At 41.8% G+C, this 21,752-nt stretch overlaps 2 protein-coding genes across 2 annotated transcripts; both read right to left on the reverse strand.

Moving 5' to 3' along the window:
- Window positions 1-378: 378 nt before the first annotated feature.
- tmem185a (transmembrane protein 185A) lies at window positions 379-7,367 on the reverse strand. Its single transcript, XM_084923597.1, has 7 exons — window positions 7,146-7,367; window positions 5,873-6,049; window positions 4,703-4,910; window positions 4,035-4,118; window positions 3,740-3,916; window positions 2,715-2,838; window positions 379-2,352 (listed from the first exon to the last, which is right to left on the reverse strand). Exons 1-7 carry the CDS (start codon window positions 7,181-7,183, stop codon window positions 2,102-2,104), a joined length of 1,059 nt encoding a protein of 352 aa, XP_084779723.1. The 5' UTR covers window positions 7,184-7,367; the 3' UTR covers window positions 379-2,101.
- A 7,201-nt stretch (window positions 7,368-14,568) lies between these two features.
- On the reverse strand, window positions 14,569-18,343 carry LOC146390530 (myelin-oligodendrocyte glycoprotein-like). Its single transcript, XM_084921799.1, has 5 exons — window positions 18,256-18,343; window positions 15,465-15,842; window positions 15,213-15,293; window positions 14,686-14,801; window positions 14,569-14,592 (listed from the first exon to the last, which is right to left on the reverse strand). The coding sequence occupies exons 1-5, from the start codon at window positions 18,341-18,343 to the stop codon at window positions 14,569-14,571; spliced, it is 687 nt and encodes a 228-aa protein (XP_084777925.1).
- Between the last annotated feature and the right edge of the window lie 3,409 nt (window positions 18,344-21,752).

Here is a 21,752-nt window from a genome sequence, read left to right on the forward strand (position 1 = left end):
ATTCCTGGTAAACTGTGTCCTCTTTACCATTTTTTAATAGAGTAGACTAAAGAAATAAGGACAAATGTATTTTGTGATAGGCTGCTGGTGGAGATCCTAAAGATACTACTGGTTCTTTGCTAGGTTGTCTGTTATGTGTAGACACAACACTGGGTTATTAGACTGAAAATATCCAGAGAGACACTTTAAAAGACCTTCAGAAAACCTCAAGACCGCTTTAAATTTTATAAGAAACTCTGGCTCCTTGGAAGTAAAGTACACAGTACTGCACAAAGTCTACTGTATGTAACAGCTGTACGTCAGCAGACATCGGTCACTGAATACTTCTTTTCCATGGACCTCCGGACCAAAAACAAAACATGATGTGACATCGCTCTGTCTCGTGACAATGGAGTTTAATCCCAGAAAACAATGAATATCATATTTCAGTGTCAGACCCATAGAATCGATCTCTGACATTCACCCACTTTACAGAAAGAAGTCAATCAGTGATCCAAGAGGCAGAGACAGACTGCTGCATGCCGACTGAAGCACTGTTAGACCAGAGCGCTGCGCGGGAACCGTTTGTGGCACGATCACAGTGAAGAATAATTCAGGGCTCGATTACTTTCTCAGTTTAATTCTGAAATAAATATACAGACAACAAAAACCCGGTATGTTTAGTGACACCTGACGATCCCCCAGCAATGACGAGAAGAAAAGGTAATGGCAGCATAGAAGGGAGAGTTTAAAAAAAGAAGAGGAGGAGGGGAGGGCACGCTGTCTTTATCTCCTGAACAGGTCAAGATTTTTATTTTCACGGTTAAACTTAATGCAGATATGTGTTAGCTTCTAAACTCTGCTCAACTCTTTACTTCTTCAATCAAAAACCCAAGCTGTCAGTTTAATGTAAAGGATGCTACATCACCTTAAAATTGCAGTCACACAGATTGCATTCATAAGATTGAGGATGGTAGAAAGTTTTCACAGCCAATCAAAAATCAGGAGTGCATGATTGACGTTTACTTTTTTGCCCCCACCCACTCTCGTCACCGCTATGGTCCCTAACTTGACAAGTTGTGTTATTTACAAAAACAAAAAACCAAACAAGAATAGAAAAATCCGACAAGTCAAACTGGGTTCCTCCTGGAACATGGTAACAAAGTGCTATTTCCTTTTCTTTTTAAAGAAAAGATGCTTTTTTTTTTTCTTCAAGGGTAGTCTTAAAGCAATGCTTGCAGAGTGCACGAACGCTTTGGAAAACAGAACTTTACTCTTTCCTCCCGTTTGGGGTGGCTGTGAAGAAGTTCCCTCTTAGCCGAACTAATTAGTTTAAACAACTTGCATGTTTGGGGCAGAGTATTGGGGATCGTGTAGTTTTGCACAGCCCTACATATAAGCCCTGTGAATCTTTTCTCCAAATGTACAATCAGAAAGCAGCCCAACAGCTGCTTCAATGCACTGACACACAAGTATTGCTCCAAGGCAGCCCTGAACAAAAAAGATAGAAAGAAACTTTTCCTCTGAGCCCCACACCCTTGTTTTTTTTTTTTTTTTTTTTACACCTAAATGATGAAGAGAGAATTTAAAGGACAGGGTTACACTGATCCCTGTATGGAGCCTCTCCAATGGTCCCCGTCACAAACCCAAAAAGTGTTGATTTTGTTTTTGACATCCTCTGAACATAAAGCAAAGATCTACAGCAGTTCAGAGCGAACATTTAAAGTCTACACGTATCCAGTTCTCACTGATGTCAGCATCATGTCAGCCTGAAGTTTAGATCCAATAGAGTCTTGGATGTTTCCTCACCACGGATACAACTGGGAGTCAGCAACAACAGTGTGGCTCCAGCGAGAGGTGAAAAACAAAGCTGTCCCTTCGTGGGTTCCATGATTTCACCCTTTAAAGGCAGCGAGTCAGGAGGACAGCGGGGATCTTGGATCCATGCCGTTTTAGTTCAGGTGGATTGCCCGTGCTGGGCATGCTGATGCACAGTTCAGGGTGGGGGGACCAAAATCCTTCAGTGGAGAGTGGATTTAAAACAAAACAAAAGAAACAGTCTCTGAAGCGGTTTTGGCTTTATTAGTTCGGCACCCACGACTGCTCATGCTTTGACCCGCCATTAGTCCGGCATGTCGATGCAGAGTTTGGGTGGCGGGACAAAGTATTTCCCGGGGCTCTGCGTGATCACCACGCCGGTCTTCTTGTGGAACATGGGGGCAATCTTTGGCGGCGGTTCAGGGACGGGCAGATCCTCGGCCGCCTCGGGGTCCTCACTACGTTGAAGGTCGTAGGACACGTTGCCGTACTCTCGCAGGAAGGGAAGGAGCTCCAGCAGAAAGTGGCAGAAGTCCTTCCGGATGCCGAACCACCCTGATCGGAAATAAGGACGGAGCAGAAGAGAGAAACAATGAAAAGCTTTTTGATTTGCAGACAAAGTTTAATATTATTAAAATATGACCACATAAATAATTAAAAGGAAATTTAACCTCCTCTAATTTACTCTCAGGTCAATCAAAAAGTCAAAATATAATCTTTTCATTTATTTTTCCTCACATTTTACAGACCAAATGATTTACAGAACCAGCAGCTTCATAGAACATTATTTGCTGGAGTCCGAGAAATGACAAACATCGAAAGATAAAAGCTTTAATGAAGCTATATTAAGGGAAAGTTGTGCGAATACTGAAACAACAGCAGGAGCAGGGACCACAAGTCCAGCTGCAGATACTCACAGTGGTTTCCTCCCTTTTGGCCGAAGGTGGTGGCCATGAGTGTGAGCAGGGAGAGCCACAGAGGGACGAACACACACACGTAGCTCAGGCTGTTGTGACCGTCTAGCTTGTGCACCAGAAGGATCTGTAAAGACATGTAAATGTTATCAGACATCCTGCTGCTGGGAGGAAAAAACATGCATGTGTGCAGCGATTTTTGACTCTACCACCCAGACACCGCAGGAGCGTCTGTCTTTATGGTCTAAGTGCCTGCGCTGAGCGTGGTTCACAGCCCACTTTAGACTGTTCAACTGTGCCTTAGTTTGCAAGGCTTTTTATCCGCCATTCTCTCCAGCTCACTTTACAATATATTTTAGTTTGTATTTATTAAAAACAAGAAAGAAGAAAAGAAAGAAGACGAGCATGAGCCAACGACTGTAACAGTCTAAAGAGGTTACAAAGAAAAGCGTCTGGACTTCTTTAAGTTGCTTGAAGACGTTTCACCTCTCATCCGAGAAGCTTTTTCAGTTCTGGGATCAAATTATGGAGAGTCCCAGATTAAAGCCCTGTGGGAGTTTCCCCCCCACAGAGGGACAAAGGACCCCCTAATGATCCTCTACCTAATCACATAAGCCTAGATGTGAAAACGGGTGTGGGTCACAATCAGCCAGGGTTTCAGGTGAGCTCATTGGGAAACCTAGCCCACACTATCATGTGATTTCCTGAGGTCAGATGGCCCAGGATGTGAGTGGGCGTTAAGGCGTCTGGGAAGGGATCTCAAAACTGGATTATAGATGGCAGATAGTTGGTGTCGTAAACCACCACCTCTGTTCAAAGATGGTCGCTCACAGTGGACATAGATGGCTTCTTTCACTCCTCTTTCAAACCATCTGTCCTCTCTGTCCAAAATGTGAACATTGGCATCCTCGAAAGAGCGACCTTTGTCCTTAAGATGCAGATGGACAGCTGAGTCTTGGCCTTTACATTGGAGACCAAACAGCTAGCCATTTTAAACAACAGGAGATGATGCAGACTTCACGCCTCACCTCAAATGTGAGAAGCGGTACGACGATAGTCATCCAGCTGATCGCCATGGTGATGTGAGTTCGCCGCTGCTCGGCGATGATGTCGATGGAGCGGAGAAAGAGGACTGACCAGATGATGTAGTAAAGGACAACAAGGCACAGGAAGGACATGAGGATCCACAGTGGGACACACACCACCTGCAGCACACAAACACAGGCAGGGATTCATTAAAGCAAGTTCAAAGAGGGCTTCAGGACCAGCACAGATTGTGGTCACAATGGAAGCACAATAAGTGGCGTGTTTCCTGTGCCTCACCAGCCAAGGCCAGTTGATGATCTTGTCCAGCTTCAGAGCGATGAAGATGAACTGCAGAATATTTACTGAACACAACACCTCCAGCTGAGGAGAGGAAGACAGGGAGAAACAATCAGGACAGAAGTTCAGGACTGTACTTTTATTAAACTGCCTATTCTGTTACACGCATCCTACATATGAACTCTCTCAGTGGGATTTAAAGCCATGCAGAAAATGCAACAAAAACAACCAGTGTTGTTGGAGACCAAGAGTTACACCGGCATTGGGAGAACATACAAACGCTTCACAGCTGGCCAGTGGATTCAAACCCAAGACCTTCACACGTCATGAACACCTTCAACTCACAGAAAGCACTACCCTTAAGACCATTTCTTGCTTTTTCATACAAGATGTTTAAAAAAGTGCAACTTTGCCCGAGTTGAGTCTGATAATGCAAGAACAGTATGCAGAAGACTTCAGACATGGATCAGACTTTAATTCAAATGACTCTGACTAAAGATTGATGAATAAAACATTTGAGGATAACAAAAATACAAACCCCTCACTGTTGTATCTTTTGACACTGAATCTTGACAAACAGCTGGAAAAGTGTAGTTTTGTGATATTTTACAATCATAGTTTCTGAGTTTCCTCATAAAAATCCTCATAAAAAAAATCAGACGCCTTACCTCAAGAGAGCGGTCGTGTCTAAACCCCCAGACGCACGCTGCTACGGAAACGGGTGACACAAAGAAGAGTGGCATGAAGACGAGAAGCCAGAAGTAGTTTCCTCTCGCTACCCGATCGCACACCAGCACCTCGAACATCAACAGCAGGACGTGGAGCCCCACCGCTATCAGCATGGCCTTGAACTCCACACACGTCTCCCCCTCAGCCCTGACAGAGGTCATCATAAAGGTTAAAACACTTTAGGTGCCCTGATCTCAGCATTCAAGCTGAACCTGGGCTGCTGCTATCACCATACTAAAACATATGTTTTCATTCATGTTCCCAATCTTCTCCTAGATGAATTCATTAACATTCCCCAGGGTAATGGAAACGTCAACATCCTTATAGGTGTACAAATCATTAATATTGGCAGTTACATTGAGCACCATGTGACAAACTTATGACTGTGTTCACATGCCAAGTTCTTTAAGCTATGAATTTTAACTGGCAGCCCAAATTTTAATATTTGTAGTACAGACCAGGGACCGCTGATTATATCTGTCAAATGATCAAAATAAGCCACTGATTTAAGTCTAAAACAGGAGCACAGCAGAGGAGACGACAACAACATGAGAATAAGAAGATGAAGTCTGGGTGAGCATCATCATATTTACATATTTATTTTGTCTAACAAATTCATCACTCTCTAACAATCAGTACTCCTCTGGTAAATGTAACAGTATATAGTTGTTTACCTAACACTAATGCAAAGAGCTGTGCACAGTTCAGGGTCTGCTAGTTACTTTAAACCACGGACAGTAAGAATAGATGGACAGAGCTTCTCTCTGAGAAAGTGAAGCCGACCCTGCATTCTTTTCACTGTCCAGCAGGCAACAACTCCTCTGCTTGCAAAAAAACATTTCTAATGCTACAGGAGACTTTGGGAAAACTGCCCCGCTTCCCTCGCTCTGTTACCCCAGTAAACACTTCCATTATTTACTTTACAGGTTCAATCACTACACTCAGGTCAGACTGAATAAAATATGAATTGTAAAAATGACTACGAAAATAAAACAGAGCCTGAGGAAAAGCTTCATAAGGGGACTTCACTAAGCAATAGTGAAAGTCTATCTTTTTACAGACAGTCTACACTCTAACTACCAATTCACATACAAGTGAGAGAGTCTAACCTGTACTGAGGGTTGTGGGCCCAGACTCCGGTGCCCACGGACGCCCCGATGATGACCAACAGCTTCCACAGCCATATTGGCGTAAACACAGCCCAGTAGCTCCACTGGATAACTCCATCCAGCCTCAAGGATAGCAACACGGAGAAGAGCAGCAGGCAAGAATAGATTAGGAACTTGCTGCAACAGAAGAGAGGAAAAATGAAAGACATGATGAAAAAAGATGCAGCTTTGCAGTTTTTATAGTTAAAGGCAAATATGGAAAGCTCATTTTTCCCCACTTGAAAACTTATTATAACATGCTTAACAACTGTATTAGACCACCACCCAATGTAAGGTTTATGCCACAGCTGCCATAACCTAATGGTAATTACAAAAATCCTTTTTAAAACTTTGTGTAATGGTTAACGCTTAGAGCAGGGGTGGCGAACTCCAGGCCTCGAGGGTCCTGCAGGTTTCAGATGTGTCCTCGATCCAACACAGCTGATTTAAATGGCTAAATTACCTCCTCAACATGTCCTGAAGTTCTCCAGAGGCCTGGTAATGAACCAATCATTTGATTCAGGTGTGTTGACCCAAGGTGATATCTAGAGCCTGCAGAACACTGAACCTAGGGGCCTGGAGTCAGACACTCCTGCCTTAGAGCTTAGAATAGTTTTTGACAGATTTCTAAAACTTTGTTTTCTTGTTTTTTGACAGGTAGTTCGATAGATATGTTGAGTGCAGTATGTAGGGTATTGAGTCTTAGCTGTCAGCAATCATGTGGACAAACTTGCTCCAATTTAAGAAAAGCAGGCCAACATAACAACAACTTTAACAAATAAAATTTTGGTTACATTTTAAAACATAGTATTTCTTGTGTACCCATACCTACTATATGTGCACAAATGCCAAATAATTTTATTTTAATCATTTTTTATTTTCGCTTTATTTGTTTTGTTTTGTTTTTACCTTAAAGTGGCAATTGAAACAAAAGGAAACATGACACAACTAGAGCCACAATCCACTGTAGACAACATTAAATTGTCTTTAACTAGCAAATCATCGGTGGTAACAGCTAGCCTGCTAGCCGGGCCTTGGTTAGGTTTTAGTTAGCATTAGTTACTTTATTAAGAGGTATCCCTGTAGGTTAACCAGAAACCAGAGAACGTGATTTCCACACGCATAATGAGTCTGCTTTTTACTTTTTCTTTTCCAAACAGCAGAGAGACGATCTCACCGAACACTTAATCCATGCTAACTAGCTGCAGTGCTAGCTGAGACGCAGCTACGTTACCTGGGGTTGAAGTCCTGAAAGAGCCCTCGTAAATTCATGGTGCACAAAACAATGCAATACTGGCTAACATTGGCTTCCCCTCGGTGTCCGCTTCTTCACCTCCTAATCCGAACGCTAAACATAGTAATATCAACGGTAACTGAGCTTTATGCCTTGGCTTCATCACCACCTCTTTGCCATACCACCCTGTTTTGTTATTTTTTTCTTAACGTTCCGCCGGAAATCATGTGATTTAATTTTATCGGCCGGATCATCGCCACCTAATGACCTGGAGGAAAAACTACAGAGACTAAACTAGTAATAGCATTACTACTCATTATACTATTACTAATTGTATTATTATTCAAGGTCTCTGCTAAAGTGATTTCCGGTATTTGTTTTTATGTAAGTGTTTTTTTCGTCTAAGTTTCTTGAGGCTTCATGTGCACACAGCCGCTCCCTGCTGGTCACAAATCTTTATTGTCACTTAGTGACGCCCTCTTCTTTAAATAAATCCAATCAGACAGGAGACGTTTATGTAAAACTTTTGCAGTGTTTTCAAATGATGACACAGTGATTGTGCTCCTGAAAACTTTAGTCAATCTTATTAAGAAATAATATTTTTTTCCACTGTGCTTGGACTCAGTGAGTTTCCCTTTTTTTCGTAATAACCCCTCCAGCTTCGGAATAAAACACTTTCACATGGCACTGAGGAGGCAGGGGTGCACAAGTATCCCACAGCAAGCCTGTAAAGGTTTGGATATATGCACCTCTATAGATGTTATCCATATATCAGGTGTTGATGCACCCAATTTTTTAGTAATATCAAGCCAGCACTAAAAAATATAACACTCTGCAGACATGGCGAAATAAAAAAAATAAAATAATTTATTTCGTGTAAGACTTACGAGATGTGAAAGATATTTTTTTTACATTTTAATATTTTTAATGGTAAAGTTATTTGACCCTGAAAAGGATAAGCGGAAGAGAATGGATGGATGGATGGTCACGAAAATAGAACAAAACAATAATCTTTTTTTTTCAAGTGGAAAATAAAAATCCAAGCACTTTGTATGTAAATTTCAGTCAGTGAAAGTCTGTACTCGGTGTTTCAGTTTTAGTCAGAAAACTGAACAGTATCTGTTATGATGGAAACTCTTACTGTATCTATTGAGGAGACTCTTCAAAGTGGTTAAAAAACAATAATTCAGGTATTCAGTCACTGCAGCTTGCAGAGAATCTTCTCAAGTGTTCCTCAAACTATCCCACCATTAATATTTCTCTTAAGATTCTCTTACCCACTGGATAACTGCTCACATCCCTCTTAACATGGACTTCATTGTTAAGTTACTCAGAGATCTTCTGCTTTCCAGTTACTGAGAGCACTGTGCCCCCGGGGTCAGTTTCTGGGACCTGATGCTTCATTTATGTTCGACAGGATGCACATTTGAGGTTGAGGGTCGGTCTCGTAAATTGTTTTATTTTGGCAGTGATCATAGTATTTGAAGACTTTTTTTTGTGGTTGATTGTAGACAAGACAGCAGCATCCAGGTTCAGGAAGAATAGAAACAGGATTTTAGCATTTCACTACCTTAACTTTCCCTTGTTTTTGGTTTGTCTAGGATTATCGCCATGGAAGAGGAGCTGCAACAACTTAGAAACTTGGCAGTACAGCGTTGCTCTGAGTTCTGGTGGAGCGACTTCAACTGGGAGTGATAAGCTAAGCCACTGTTGTTAGCCTCCACACTGGTGTCAGTGAGGAACACTCCTTTCCTGTCACAGTTCCCTCCCATACAACCAGCAGCCCTCCTCAAGACATGGTGGATGCGATCGACCTGTCTTCACTCGCTGAGTCAGACCAACATGAGGTACAGTCACTTTTACTGAAGTACCGCTCCGTTTTCTCTGCTCATGAGGGAGACTTGGGCTGGACCAATCTGATCTCGCATGACATACCTCTCCTTGATGACGTTCACGTCCGGCAGAAGTACAGGCGAATTCCTCCTTCTGATTATGAGGCTGACAAGGGCCCATATCAATCAGCTACTGGAGGCCCAGGTAATTAGGGAGAGCAGCAGTTCTTACGCCTCTCCCATTGTCCTGGTCCGGAAGCAAGGATGGAAGCCCAGGTCTGTGTGTCGACTACCGCCTGCTGAATAGAAAAACGAAAAAGGACGCCTTCCCCCTACCTCACATTGAGGAAATTCTGGATGCACGCTGGTTTTCTACCATCGACTTGGCCAGCAGGTACAATCAGGTACCAGTTTCTGAGCAGGATTAGCCCAAGACCACTTTTTGCACCCCTTTTGGCCTGTTTGAGTGGAATTGCATGCCATTCGGGCTGTGCAAAGCTCCTGGTACCTTCCAGCACCTAATGCAGAGGATGTTCGGGGACCAGCAGTGCCAGTCGCTACTACTGTACCTGGATTAAAATGGTAAATGGCCTGTATTTATATAGCGCTTTATTAGTCCCTAAGGACCCCAAAGCGCTTTACATATCCAGTCATCCACCCATTCACACACACATTCACACACTGGTGATGGCAAGCTACATTGTAGCCACAGCCACCCTGGGGCGCACTGACAGAGGCGAGGCTGCCGGACACTGGCGCCACCATGCCCTCTGACCACCACCAGTAGGCAACGGGTGAAGTGTCTTGCCCAAGGACACAACGACCGAGGCTGTCCAAGGCGGGGCTCGAACCGGCAACCTTCCGATTACAAGGCGAACTCCCAACTCTTGAGCCACGATCGCCCCGGATTACATCATTGTGATCTCCTCGTCGGTCTTTCAGCATCTGCAACGACTAGAGATGGTGCCTGCAAGGCTGCAGCAGAAGGGGCTCAAGCTAAGCTGGAAAAGTGTGCTTTCTTTTGGCACAAGGTTAGCTACTTGGGCCATGTTATCTACTGCGTGGGTGTTCCCACCAATCCCACCAAGGTCGGTGCAGTGGCCAAGTGGCGACGTCCTTGTTCCGTGTCAGAGCTGCGGTCATTCCTAGGCTTCGCCAGTTACTACCGACGCTTTGTGGAGGGGTTTGTCACGTTGGCGCCTCCCCTGCATCAAGTAGTGGCTAAATTGGCTCACACCAAGTCAAAGACGGGCTTGGGACAGACTTTGAGTGCCATCTGAACACCTAAGTGTGAGGAGAGCTTTGAAGCCCTGAAGGCAAGATTGGTGTCTGCTCCTGTGTTAGCATATGCTGATTTCAATCGTCATTCTATCTCGGAGGTCGACACCAGGCACAGCGGGCTGGGTGCAGTTCTCTCGCAGGAGGCAGAAAGTGGTGTTAGGCCTGTGGCTTATGCTAGCCGGGGTCTTCGGCCCCATGAGCGCAACATGGATAATTACAGCTCCATGAAGTTGGAATCTCTTGCGCTCAAGTGGGCCATGGGCGAAAAATTCAGAGAATACCTGCTGGGACAGAAGTGTGTGGTCTTTACTGATAACAGTTCCCTCAGTTATCTCTCTTCAGCCAAGCTAGGTGCCACCAAGCAGAGGTGGGCCTCCCAGCTTGCAGCCTTCGACTTTGAGATCAATGGGAATCCTGACGTTCTCTCTCAACAGTATGAGACAAGCTCTAGCCTGGTCAAGAGTGTGCTGCCTGGGACTTCAGTTCCAACTCTGCTTCAGGAGGCTCGGTGTCCCGCGGTGTTACCCTCTGCTACTCAGCTGTAGACTGGGGCCTTCCCGTCTCAAGAGGGGGTGGGGGGTGGGGAGGCTGAGACCTTGAGACAGCTGCACAAGGACCATGAGCACCAGGATATTGAGCATACCACTGAACTGGTCAGGCAGCGTTGCTATTGGCCCGGGACCCAGTGCCAGGAAAAGTACAGGATTGGGTGGCTGAGCATCAAGCCAGGTTAATAGTGGCTTTTGAGGGAGCTTGGACACGGTTGTCGATGGCCGCTGACTGTCTCAAGTAGCGGCATGATCAGAGAGTCCACCCTGCGTCTTTACAGGTCAGTCGACTGGTGTATCTTCGAGATCACAGCGCCTGGGGCCGGCACAAGATCCAGGACCTATGGAGCTCCGTTGCCTACCAGGTGTTCAGGGCACCTCAAGGGAATGGGGCTGTATATACCATTGCCCCTGTGGGAGACTTGGACAAGGTTCGACATGTCCATTGTGACATGTTGAAAGGCACAGGTTTGCCCGGGGCCCCCTACACTTTGCCCAAGGAGTCCACCCCTACCTTTGTCTGCTAATTCAGAGTGGAGCTTCCTGAGTGATGATGAGTTGTGGCTACTAGTCCCTGAAGTCCACTTGGTCACATATGGTTCTGCGGTGTTTTGGTCTTTGGTTAGTTTGATCTTAATTACACGAGTAAGTATATTTCTAAACTATGTGCAGTCCATTTAGTTTGCCATAAGTGGAACAAGTTCTATCACATCTCAAAGGCAAACTAGTTTCCGCTGCCTTCAGTTTGGAGCGTCACAACAAAGACTTTAAGAGTTTTAATATATTTTTAACATGCAAAAGTATTTTCACATCGTGAATCAGGTTTACAGTGCTGTTTGCTCTTTTATCTCATTGTCCCTACAGCAAGTTAAAAAAGAAAGAAAAGTGCCATGTTCATGAAACTTGATGGAAAAGTTTAAATTACAGAAGCTGAGGTAATTTCAGGGAAACTGAAAACACTCAGGTTTTTTTTTCTTACATAATTTCTTTCTTCCCCGAAACTGACACTGAAGACTAAGAAACAACTCTCAAAAATAAGCCTAGTGTTATTTTCCACACATACTTGGTACTTTTCTTTTTTTAATAAAAGTGTTTTCAACACTGACAAACATGAACACCCAGAAAGACAGCTTTAAGGGGAAAAATCCTGAACTATCTAAAAAGTCCCAACTTTCATGTTTCATCACTGGTGATTTCAGTTGTTAATGTTTCTGTAAAGAGATGATGTAGAGTTAGACGGATCCCTTTCTGATGGCTAAGCTGGAACTAGGTCTCAAAACACAAGTCTAGAGCCTCTATAGTCAGAAGCCTGTGATGACTGATATACTGAGTTTCCCTCTTTCTTCCACAGTATAACTGGCCATTTTTTCCTACTTTTGATTTTACCTCACCTTTAAAAATTATTTACCTTGCCTTGTTTTGTACTATTCTTTTCAGCACAATCTAATATCTGAATTTACTGTTATTTTTTCATTTTGACATACTGCATTAACAGGATTGATCTGAGACTAAATCTAAATCCAAGTACAAAAAAGTACTTTATTTTTTACTGTAACAATCACAAATTTAACAAATAATTTTCATAACTTGAAATTAAAAAACCTATGCACAAGTTTTGCAAAAAAGATTTTAAAACTTTTAAAAACTGCAATATAGCTTGAAGTCTGCACTTTCAACACAAGTTGAAATGGAGGCTCTGGTTGGCTACATCTTGTTGCTATGTCGTCTCAAATTGGTCAAGTGATTTGGACGCGCCAGCGCATCCATTGACCCCAGAGGGTTAAGTCAGCTACTGCATGTATGGAGGAGTAAGGGCAGAGGTGGGTTGCAAAGGGACTTGCAGGTGAGCAACCACCGTGTGCAGGAGAAAGCAGCTTTCATGAGATTAAAAATAAAAATAATAAAAATAATAATAAGATATATAATTTATGACTACATATTTTATAATAAATAGACAAAAGACCCAGGTGTGGCATTTTAAAAACCAGAGCAGCAGCACAGCAAGCTAGAATGAGGCCAGTGAGGTTTGGAGGTGACCATTCTTACAGCCTTTGAGAATAAGCTGTGCATACTCCTGCCTCAGGGGGGAGGTCGAAGAGTTTCTGGGTTGGGTGTGTGGGGTTAATCGTGATACAGGTTGGACTGCTCCTGCACCTGCTGACGTAAATGCCAGACAATAGACAATAAAGAACAATGGAAATCAAATCTCATCTTTAAACAAAATATCAGTAACAGTTGAGCTGTAGATTTAAATTTCATGAAAGGTGAGAACTCAGCTGTTTGTGAGCCTTCATGCCAAATCAAGTCTAATATAAATCCTGATAAATGTGTTTTTGTAATATCTTTATACTTTGGTACAGACATATATATATATATATTATAGCAAAAAGCAGCCTCTGCTGTACCGTCCTTAAACAAAATATTCTAAAAAACCCCTGTAAAATAATCCTGACCTCAAAACAAAAAGCACCATGACTGATGCGTTTGCCACTGTGCTCAGTGACGTCTCTGACGTTAATAACAACACAGCTGAACTCCTCCACAGATCATCGCTGCTAAGGATGAGAAGAGGACTTTAAAGTTCACACAATGAACAAGTTCTTCCTTATAAAGAAAATTTAACTTTGATGACATCCAAATCCTTAAAACTGAAACCAAAACGATGTACTTCAGACAATAATCAGTGTGTCTGTGTGTGGCAATTATGAACTTTCATAATTACAAAACAAACATTTGGAAAAACACCTGCAGCTCCAGGCTGTGGTTAGAAAAAATACCTAGTGTCCAAACATGTTTACATCCTTGCTGCTGTAGTCACTTCAAGGCAAAAGGTGTTGGAAATCTTAGCTCTCTTTAGAATACATGCAGACTGCTAGATGTGGTACAGTTCTTAAACAGGCGGACTTCTTATTATCTAAACCAGTTTGGTCCTCAGGTTTTAGTCTGAATATGTATGGGTTAAAACAGAGAAAGACAACCATTCTTGCCCATGGGCAGCTTAAAATCACCATTTAACCTAAACCCACTGACTTCATGTCTTTGGACTGTGGGAGGAAGCTGGAGTACCCAGAGAGAATCCGCATAGACATGGGAAGAACATGCAAACCTCACAAAGGCCCAGGCCAGATGATGAATTCAAAACCAGGAGTTTCCTGCTGTGAGGAAACTGTACTAACCCCCATGTGTGCAGTTAAATTAAGAATAAAATAACAGAAAATAGCAGTAATAATAATGATAAAGAGAAAAAAAGTATTAAATATTTAGTGAATTTAAGACAAGTTGGTATTTACAGGTTGTGCAAAACTTGTGCAATGAGCATTTAAGTGGCATTTTTGAAGTGGCAGTGTGTAGAGTCCTGTAATTGTAATGAGTGTGTAATGATGTGTATAGAATGTCAGCAGTTCAAAAGTCTGATGGCTTATGTGTAAAAACTGTCTCTGTATCTGGTAGTGCGGGTCTGGATGGTCCTGAACCACCTGCTGGATGGCAGGAGTGTGAAAAGTCTGTGGCTGGGATAAGAGAGGATCCACTGCGTCTTCCTCATGCAACGGCTGGTAGTTCAGTCCTGGTGATGCGCTGTGCTGATCTCACCACCCTCAGCAGAGCTTTGCTGTCAAGCCCTAGCTAGGTCATAAAGCTAGGTCTCAAGCCCTAGCTATTAAAAGGGAAAGTTTTACGCCTAATCTTAAAAATAGAGAGGGTATCCGTCTCCCGAATCCCAACTGGGAGTTTGGGAGCAAGGCACGTCCATGAGCAAGGCACCTAGATAGGAGGTCCTTTCTCGAGCTGGAGTAAAGAATGAAAAAAAATTTTTTTTAACAACAATGTCCTTTCAATTCCATCCTTCAATCATGAGGTAAATGCATAAGATCAACATACTTCTGTTTTTCGATGCTTTGACTCAATGAACCGGTGTCCTGCGACTGCGACACAGAGCAGCATAAAAACACAGAAAACCACAAGTGGGATCAGTCGGCTCCGACGGGACAAACCACCTGCCAAACACAGATGAGATCTACTGTAGGACACAACATGACATGTCACATTTATTAAACTATTAAGCACAGAAGTTACACAAAGTTACATAACAGTGAAATGAAGTTAGAATTACTGAGATATCAGTCCTGATGGTCACTTTAATACCACAAGTCCCAGAATTCTCAGGGCAGCAAACATGACTTTGTCAAAAACCACAAGAGAATAACTGATACATTTACTGCTTCACAGAAATAAATAAAGAGATCTGCAGAGCTTCAACTGTGCTTCAAAATAAAAGCTGCACACATTAGACATTTTGAGGACTACACAGAGAGGCTGCCATCAGTGAGAGAAAACCGCATCATAAAGGTGATTTAAATCCATTTCAAGACTTCTTAATTGTCTTGATTTGTTCCTCATGTTCTCACCTTTACTGTGAAACTCGTCCATCGGCTCAGGAGTTTGGAGAGTTTCAGGATGCAGTGGTGTCTCTGTTGTCATAGTTTCAGCTGAATATAAGTTTGTAAGAACAGAAGATTTGAAATGATTTACAATAAAATAATATCCAGACGTCTTTAAGGAGCAACACCAAAATAAGTTGTTGGTAAAATAACCCAAGCACACCGGTCTTTAAGGCAAGTTTGAAACCAAACAACAAAAATCTTTTCAGTCTAACTCACCAATAATCAGATGAACAATTGAAGACTTTGTTTGACTCTTTAGCTTTGGGATGAAACATTTGTATCTTCCTTCATCTTCTTGTGTCACATTAGTGATTCTTAGTGAGATGTTTCCTTCTCTCAGGCCGTCTGTGAACAACGCCGTCCTCCCGATGTACGATGGGATCTTCATGTCGGGGACCTCTCGGGCGTCTCTGTAAAGATGAACATATTCCACTCGACTCAGACGGTCGTTGGGGTCAGGACGACGATCGGGCCTCGACCACTCTACCGTCAACCTCGCCACATTAAACTTTGGCTCCACGTGACACGGCAGGATGACATCATCACCTGGAGCGGCCAGGATAGGCTGAAGTGATCCGACCACATGATAGTGACCTGAGGACGAGAAATAAATACACATCCTGCTGAGAACCAAGTCTGACGTTTTCAAAAATGTCTTCCTTTCTCATCAAACACTTCCAAGTGCAATAAAAAAATGTTAATATCAATTTTTCAGCACCTCTACACCTGTGACCAATGTTCCCTCTAATTTTTCACGTGTCTGAGCGAACACACAAACTCCCTGAGCGATCCCTTGGACCACTGTGAGCAACAGCAGACGTGTGCACTGTGGTCACACCAGCATCGAATCCATCCAAGTTACATGGTTTATTAAAAATAATCAAATTACAGCATTTACATTTATGTTAGACTACTTTTAATTAACTGCTTTATCCCACTTACAATGAAAATTTAAAAAAATCTTGGTCATGATCTGTGTAGTATGTTAACACTATTGGAAGTAAAAATAACTTGAACTCCAATTTTGAAAACACAACTTTTTTTTTTTTTTTTTTTTTTATAAAGCTCTGACTTGTATTATGAGTCTGTGGTCTGGGAGAGAGTCTGTAACTCTCTCCTAAAAATGCAGCCAAGGCGTGTTTTTAAATAAACATTTCAAACTATTTACAGAACAATCAGCTGTTCTGCATCAAATTTGATGCCACACAAATTATTTGTGCCACTCCAAAAAATAATTTCTGTCCACTATGACATAAAGGAGAACATCAGCCTGATACCTGCAGGCCTGACAACAGGAGATGTATCACTCCTGTAACACCTGTAACATTCAGCAGTCGCCTCATTGTTCTGACACACACAACAAAACTATTGACTACACTACACACTAACTACACAAGATTTGCGCTAAATGTCGCAAATCTCTCACATCTCAAAACACCGCCGTCTCTCCTAAAACTTCCCTCTTTCCTAAACATCTAAATGCCATGTTGCCATTATCATTCATTTTTTGATTGGTCGACATGGTACATTTTTTGAATAGGAAAAGCTGCGGGGTTTTTTAGTATTGTTTTTGCTCACAGGCGGAGAGTGCTTTCGAGCGTTTTCCTTATAAAACGTTGTTTTTACCGTTTCTTCCCGCAGTAAATATAAACAACGATAGTATTCAGGAAGAAAACCAAACATTGCATATATTTTTATCACAACTCTGGTTTTATGTGGCCTATCAACACAATTTAAAAACTGGTACAACGTCCACACTTTTTCCGTCAATTGTTACTCTCAAGTGTAAACATGGTGACAGCGCATCAGAAACTGTCTCACGGCAGCTGATAAATGCTGAAAAAGTGCAGCTCTAACAGTCATAAACATGCATCTCAGTAAAAAGTGCAACATGGACAGGTTTGGGTCTCTGAAATCAGCACAGCTTTAATTTTAGAACCAAAGCCTGTTTTAAAATAGATCCAAATCTCCACACAGCTGTGGGGCAGGCTTCAGGTCTTTACATCGTATTCTTGCATTGAATGTAAGTTACATTATTCTAAAAGTAAAATAATAATGGTAAATAACACCAAGAGTTCCACTAAAGAGCACCTGTAACTTCAAAAACAGTGATTAAGAAGATTAAGATGAGCAAAATCAAATCACTGACAGAAAGATTCCTCTGTTTGCGAAGCACGTGGAGAGCAAAGTGCTCTTCCTTCTTTATTTACATGTTCCAATTCATGTATTATAGCTTAGTGGCTCATTTACAACATGCACTGAAAGCTAGCTTGGCTCAGGCTGTAAACACTGTTGACATGTGGCTTTGGTTAATGCTACATGTGTCTCTGTACAAGCAAGCATTAATAAAATGAATCGTTTTCACAGCTAATTATCACCACCATCCCAGAGTAACTGATCAATCAGAAAGTTTCTATTTGGCTGTTTAGCTACAGGTTTAAAAATAAATGAATAAAGAATAATAAAAATAAATGAATTAAGTTAGTAAAAATCTTTAAACTGACACAGAAACTAGAAACTTCTATAGTGAAATGCTCAAACCTGACTAATAGATTCAGCTCAGTTATTTATGATTTAAACATCTGTTTTATTTCCGAACACAATATATATATAGACCTATAAACTAAAAGAAATAGCTAAACTCTGATAGCATAATAAAAAAAATTGAGCTCCCTTTCCAAACCCCCAACATAACTTTACACAGAAGAGTAAGGCACAATTTTTGGTGCAGTATTTTTAGACTAATTTACACTTGAATACAGCGTCTGCTTTTATTTACAGTGTGAAACATCTGCAACATCAGCCAGTATAACAGACTGCTGCTACATCATCACTGAGTTTGCCACTGTTTTTAAATACTCCCATTAAATTATATTTGTAACTAAAGCAAGTTTAATAATTTGCATCATTGACAGGCGCTCAAGGTGCATCGGAAACACTAGAAAAATACGACTAACATGAATTAAAGCTTAAACAAAACTGGACTCATGTGGCAGAGCAATCTTACCTTCAACAGGTGTGAGAGCGAAAAGCAGCATAAAGGTGAGCTTCAAAGCTGAGAGAGACACACTGAACCTAAACTCTGCTACATCCATCTACAGTGAGTGTGAGACAGACGCTGACTGACAGCAGCTGATAAATACCAGTCTGTCTACTCTCTCTCCCTCCGCCCACTTCGCACACATTTAAAGCGCTTATTTTTTTGTCCCAGGCCCCCGCTGCCCCCTGTATTTACCTGTTTCCAGGTGCCATTAATAATAATAATAATGATAATAATGATAATGATAATAACACAAGATTACATAAATGTTAGCAGGGAATTTTAGTGCCAGAAAAACAGGAGGTTTTCTGTAACAGTAAAGGAAGCCTGAAAAACTCCAAGTCAAGTGACGGGAAATTCCTATTAATTACAGTAAACAGTAAAAAGTTAACAGCCAAAAGGTCAAAAGCAGCAGTTAGTTACTCTTTATTTCGATTTTTAATTAACCTGCAGTTCAAGAGCGCGGGCAAATAAAATGACAAATATTTACAAATCCCAGCAAGAGTTGCACAAAAGCTGAATGACAGAGAAGAAGCAGCTCACCTGTTCAGACAGGAGCTTAATTAGCTGATCATTACCACCATTCTCTTCATGGAGACGAGAAAAAATTATAAAACAAGCTGTTTTCTTCAGTAACACGTTCAGTAACATGAAGGAAGGAAGCGCTTCATGTGCGGCTCTGAGTCTGAAAGTGAAAGTAAAATAATAAGAAGGTGCAGTTTCGTCATACTGACGTGGGTTTAGTTTCCATTTTTCTACTCCTGCTTTTAAACATGTTTTTAAGTTTTAGTTATTCTAACTGTGTTTCCATCGTAATAATCTTAATCCACACACATATTAATTCTCTTTACATCTTATCCGGTTCAGGGACCTGGTTCAGGGGAATTTAGAGAGAGGGTGGATGGAGTGAAGCTGATGACACAAGAGTGAAAGGTCTACACATCTACACCCACACTGTAGTGGGTAGGTGTAGATACTCACAGCCAAAAGTCAAAGACACAATGCAATGCGATGCAACACTCTTAACGACCACATTTATTGGGGCGACCGTGGTTCAGGGGGTTGGGAAGCGTATCTGTAACCGGAAGGTCGCCGGTTCGATCCCCGGGCTCTCTGTCCTGGTCGTTGTGTCTTTGGGCAAGACACTTTACCCTACTGGTGTTGGCCAGAGGGGCCGATGGCGCGATATGGCAGCCTCGCTTCTGTCAGTCTGCCCCAGGGCAGCTGTGGCTACAACCGTAGCTTGCCTCCACCAGTGTGTGAATGCGAGAGTGAATGAATAGTGGCATTGTAAAGCGCTTTGGGTGCCTTGAAAAGCGCTATATAAATCCAATCCATTATTATTATTTAAAAGAACCTAATTCCTGTAAATGACTGCATCATGGACATTTTGCATGACGTAATATTTCTGCACATTTAAATGTCATTATATTTTTAGGTTAATTACCAGAAGTGCATGGTCAACTGCTGCCTGGATTTGAGGCTCCTTTCCATTGGAGGATTTTTCACATAAGCGAGAAGTAGATTAAAGTAATGTTGTAAAACACCGTGTGACATCCCAATACACAGAGTCAAATTGCTAATTAGCCAATATTAGCCAGAATACTTTATTAATCCCCCAGAAAATAAGGTGGTCACAGTTGCTCCAAGACTGAACTGTAACTAAGTAAACAAAATTAAATTAATAATGCAATATCTTACAAAGTTACAGAAATATAATAATAATAAAAAAAAACCCTCAAAAAATACAGATAGCTCTAATTATAAATATCTCAGTGTGTCAGACAAAATTAAATATATATAGGCAACAATGAGGTGCCCGTCTTTTTATACTGATGGATGTGATCTAGAAATGATTTAGAAAACCTGACATTTCTTCAGACATGTATTATGTACACAGTAAAAGCATTTGGTCATCAAACATTTCTTCACATTTATTTAGAGTGATCCTGAGTTCTCCAGGACTTCTGAGGATCCTTCAGAGTGTTTATTTGGACATTCAGCGTTTTTTCACTTATTTTCCGTCCAGTCCTTTTACCATTTTCAGAGGATTGCTTTTTTTCAAGCCACTTTAACCTGTGAATTATTCAAGCATAAAAGAGACACAAATTGGTGTTGTAACACCAATAACAGACAACTTGGTAAAGAACCCATTTAAAGTGTGTCTTTGCTACCAGCAGTCTGTCACCAAAACACATCATTAGTCCCAGTTTCTTTACGTAGATCTAAAAAATGCCACAGACAACAGTTTGATAGAGATTAAATAATATTTTTACTCCAACAAGTTGATTCCCAAGAGCACAAGGGCTGCATAAAATAGAAAGTCCTTCACAGTGTTCTGCTCACCCAAAAAGACCTCAGCCTGCCCAGCAGATGGAGCTGATTTTGGTCCTACTTGTAGAGATCATGAGTGTTGTGTGACCAGTCCAGTTTATTGTTAAGGCGAACACCCAGGAATATGTATGTGTCGACCGCCTCAATGTCCAAACTCTGACAGTTCCTCCAGATTGTTCCCCTCAGATACACATTCAATAATGGCTTTATCATCTGAGAACTACTCGCGGACTGTGGTCTGTTGGCAAGGTTGTTGAGGTGATGTCCAGTTCTGTTCCTTACAGCTTCTCCCTCAGCAGAGCCTGTTGGATTGTGTTGAAGGGACTGGAGAAGACAAAAGTGAAGTGACTAGATGCAGGAATGACATATAGAGTGTTTGGTGACGGGGGGGGGGAGTGGAAAGTGTGGAGCAGCCTCAGGTGGTGTGAAGAGGAGGCAGAGTCGCAGATGTGGGTGGGGGAGAAAGTGGGACCTGAATTAAAACATATAAAAAACAGATTACATTTATCCACCCACTCACTCATCCTGATTGAGGGTGACTTGCCTAACCTCAAACCCTTACTATAACCCAAAGAACCACACTCCTGTCAATGAGTGCATCATGGAAATTTTTTATGATGTCACATTACTGTATTCTTTAATGAAATATTTAACATATTTAATGTAAATACTGATTTTATTATGTGTAATAATGAGAAATGACACAGGTAAAAAGTATTGAACACATGAAGGCCGGGACATCTAAAAGGGCATGGAAAGTCATGACACCAGCTGAAATGTATCACTAATTAAAAAGTAATCCTGCTACTTTATATAAATTAATATCAGCTGCTTTCATCCCTATAAAAATGTATCATTAACAAGGTGCCACACAATAAACATCACATGATGGGTAAAACCAATGAAGAGCTTTACAACCTTATTGCAAAACATGTGCGAAACTTACTGATGGCATTGGTTATTGAAGAATTTCTAAATTCTTCACAGGATTTCAGACAGTGGAGTGAAAAGAATGATCAGAAGAGTTGTCCAAGAGCCAAAGACCACTTGTGGAGAGCTACAGACAGACCTGGACTCAGCAGGTACAGTTGTTTCAAAGTAAACGAGTAATGCACTCAACCACCATTACC

Source organism: Perissodus microlepis, chromosome 3 (genome assembly GCF_051167445.1).
Source record: "Perissodus microlepis isolate ML-2025 ecotype Zambia chromosome 3, ASM5116744v1, whole genome shotgun sequence".
NCBI classification, from domain to species: domain Eukaryota; kingdom Metazoa; phylum Chordata; class Actinopteri; order Cichliformes; family Cichlidae; genus Perissodus; species Perissodus microlepis.